Source organism: Olea europaea, unplaced genomic scaffold (genome assembly GCF_002742605.1).
Source record: "Olea europaea var. sylvestris unplaced genomic scaffold, O_europaea_v1 scaffold12546, whole genome shotgun sequence".
Taxonomy (NCBI): domain Eukaryota; kingdom Viridiplantae; phylum Streptophyta; class Magnoliopsida; order Lamiales; family Oleaceae; genus Olea; species Olea europaea.
Genome location: NW_019229988.1, coordinates 1 through 3,272, shown reverse-complemented (window position 1 = coordinate 3,272; position 3,272 = coordinate 1). Strand labels below are relative to the sequence as shown.

General features: G+C 33.8%; 1 protein-coding gene across 1 annotated transcript; it reads right to left on the bottom strand.

Annotated features, from left to right (window-relative positions):
• Positions 1 to 44: 44 nt before the first annotated feature.
• LOC111374477 (uridine kinase-like protein 5) lies at positions 45 to 3,243 on the bottom strand (the record flags this gene model as incomplete). Its single annotated transcript, XM_022997146.1, has 6 exons — positions 2,718 to 3,243; positions 2,548 to 2,639; positions 1,919 to 1,988; positions 1,564 to 1,679; positions 941 to 1,037; positions 45 to 124 (listed from the first exon to the last, which is right to left on the bottom strand). Coding segments are annotated over exons 1-6 (555 nt in total), but the record flags the coding sequence as incomplete, so codon positions are not given.
• Positions 3,244 to 3,272: the final 29 nt, after the last annotated feature.

Below are 3,272 nucleotides of genomic sequence, written 5' to 3'. Positions count from 1 at the left end.
CAAAAAAAAAAAAAAAAAAAAAAAAAGCATTATAGCATACTGACTTGGTCAAGCACATATTCAATGTTTCTGCCCCTCTCTACAGTATCACGCTGTATCCTCCTTGCAAGCCGCACATCGGAGTCTGTACTGGCAATATTTTAGCGTTGGTCATAGATCAATGCAAAATGAAGACAAATTTATAAATTGAATGGTTGAATCGTCTATTAAGCAGCAACCCTTAATATTTAATTTTTATTTCAGTACTCAACTTTGAAGAGATTTTCCAGCCATGGGACATGAGAATCTTATTTCGTATTTCTTGCAGTTGTAAGAAAAAAATCAACTACTTTGTGTCAACCAAGTTGTAAACCTTATTGCCCACGATATGCCAATACTACTGAAAAAAAGAAGGCCTTGAATTGTCGATAAAACAATTAGAGGATCGGGGAAGATGCTAACGCACAGCAAAAATATATAAATATGTAACATTCATCTTGTCAAGGCCTTTCTAAAATGCATGAATATTATTAGTATGCTTGCACTTTATGTCTTATTTATTATTTTTCCTTCGCATACCTTATCTGGTTGGAGAAAAATTCAGTGATAATGTAAAGTTTTCCCTCAGGAAGTAGCTTTCTTAAGAAATGTTCAAACACTGACGCCACCATCATTGCGTTGTTAATTCAATTCTAATGAATTAAACCTTTTTGTATGCTTAAGCTTCTAAGATAATGAGTGAAACAAATGCATCTTTTGGGAACAGTTATACCAAAAATCAATTTGTGAGGATTTATAATTTTCCATAAGATATCTTTGGTGAAGAACAAGGAAAAAAAGAAAGGACAAAAATCATGCGGACATCCTTCAAGAGCAAAAGGTGGTTCGAGAATAGATAGAGGCCAAAATCCATATTGACGATTTCAATGATATTGGAGGGGATATAGCTCAAAGCAGGAACCTGTATCAACAAAGATCTTCATGTTCATAAGATCACGTACACGAGAATCATGGAGAACTAGGATCCCTTCTAAAATAATGACATCTGCGGGGTTGACCTGCATTTACAAAGAGGATACTACATAGTCCATCTCAACGATTTTGGTGCTAAAAGTCAAATCAGTGTCGAAATAACAGGAAACGAGGAATATCCTGCTTGATCTAATCATAGAAAGCCTCTGTTCTAGAAGTCCTTATAAACAGTTTAATATATAAATAGATAAAAATTAGTGGTGGAAAAGTGGATAGTACATGTTGGCCCATTGGAATGTATGGTTGAAAATGAAATTTGACCTTTTATAAACGAATTATAAATTGTTAATAAATTAGCCAAACGGAGTGTTCGTGATAACTCAAGCAGCAAAATCATCAGAAATTTCCCATGCATGCCATGCCGTGTGCATGGTTCCATAGTTAAATTTGATTGGTTTTATCTTCTAGATTGTGTACAGTTAAGTTATTATCACAAGTCGATGTGTGCATAAAGCCCAATGACAGTGAAACTATGTAGCTCAGACAAGGAAACTGAAACATTATTAGAAGTGTTTTCATGTTGATATATGTATTGAAGGAAAATGTTAGTACCATGCGGAAGTGATCAATTTTTTGGTGTCTCTTGAAATCATAATTTGGGATGCTAACTGCTCTTCCATTACTTAATGTCTCCATACATGAAAGCAGAAGCTCTGTGTCAAAGGCATCTGGAAATAATATGTGCATAGCTGAGTTATTGTTACAATGCCAATGAAATGAATGAATATAGCATCTTTTACACAAAAAATTCTAAAGAGTTGCTTTGGATTTTCTAGTAAATGAAGCAACAATTGATCATGGTGAAAAGATTCAAGAAGCCTACCCCAAATTTATCATGAGTAAGACTCTATTAGTTTCCATTGTTGTATTTATTCACAGAAAAATATGCATTATGATTTATGCATACCAGGATGGTCGAAGTTGTACTCGTGGACTTTCTGTAATTGCTTATCGGTCAACAAGTGATAGAATGAATCCTGAAATATCACATACTATTTCAGTAAAGTTCTCTACAATGTAATACTGAACAACCTAAGCATAAAACCAAAATTAAGAAAAAATATAATAATTTCATTTGTTTAAAGTCTAAACAGGTAAATTGACGGAAACAACATTAGTGTGTAAGAATACAACATGAATCTTTTCCCTTGTCTAGAAATATTTGTTAGGTCCTTCAACCTCTTTAACTAGACCAGAAGCAGAGTTTTGGGCTTCAAGAGTATAATAATCACTAGTTTCTAATAGTCTTAACATTTCACAAAAAACAAAGAACGCGAATCTTAAATTACGGTAAACTAATAGTCAGAGCACCTAATTGAAGCAATCTACCCAAGACATCATTGGTTCTACACTGAAAAAAATTAGCAGAAAGCAGATTCCTCTAGCGCATACGAGGCACCAACCATGTCAAAATGTATCCAAAATCTCCCAACACAATAGTAGAATATATATCACCACTAAAATGTTACTCCAAGTAAGCGTGATTAAAATTTAACAGATAGTACAAACCACAATATAGAGCTAAAAAATATTTACTTGATTGACAAGAATAACCCGCTGATCGTGAAGTTGCGAAATTATCATATTGCAAACAGTCGTTTTGCCAGACGCAGTCCCACCAGCAACACCTTCAATTGATAAAACAAAACTAAATTTATTTCACCAGCTTAACATTGATTACAAGAGGAAATTCGAAGAAGCGTTACCGATTATAAATGGTTGCTTGAGTTCGGAACCACCATTTGATTGAACCGAAAAGTGATTATCATCGCTACTTCTCCGAGCTGAAACCATGTCAGAATCCATTGTCTATGCTTATACAAAATAAAACTAATTTCATCAATCTATCAGAAAATAACACCATTGTGCATATATAAACATTGTGCCACAATTTCCGAATCCATTGTCAGAGATCTCACTTAAATAAACGAATTTCACAGATGAAACTGAAAACATAACCACTGCGCCACCATTTATAATCCAATGTCTATGATCTCGCACAAAATCAAACAAATTTTAGAAAATAACACCATTCCAAAAATATACTCATGGAAACGCTCCAGATCCAATGCAATCGAGAGTTTCTGGAAGTAAATACAAAGATAATTGAATATATTGTGTGAATATACAACTGTGTTCGAATCATGTGAATAATAGTTTGTTAGATAGAGACATTTTAGTCGTCTTTCTGTTATGAATTCTTTGCTGAAGTGAGAGAGATTAGCGGGAAAACCGCTTTTATATACAAGTACATATAGGTC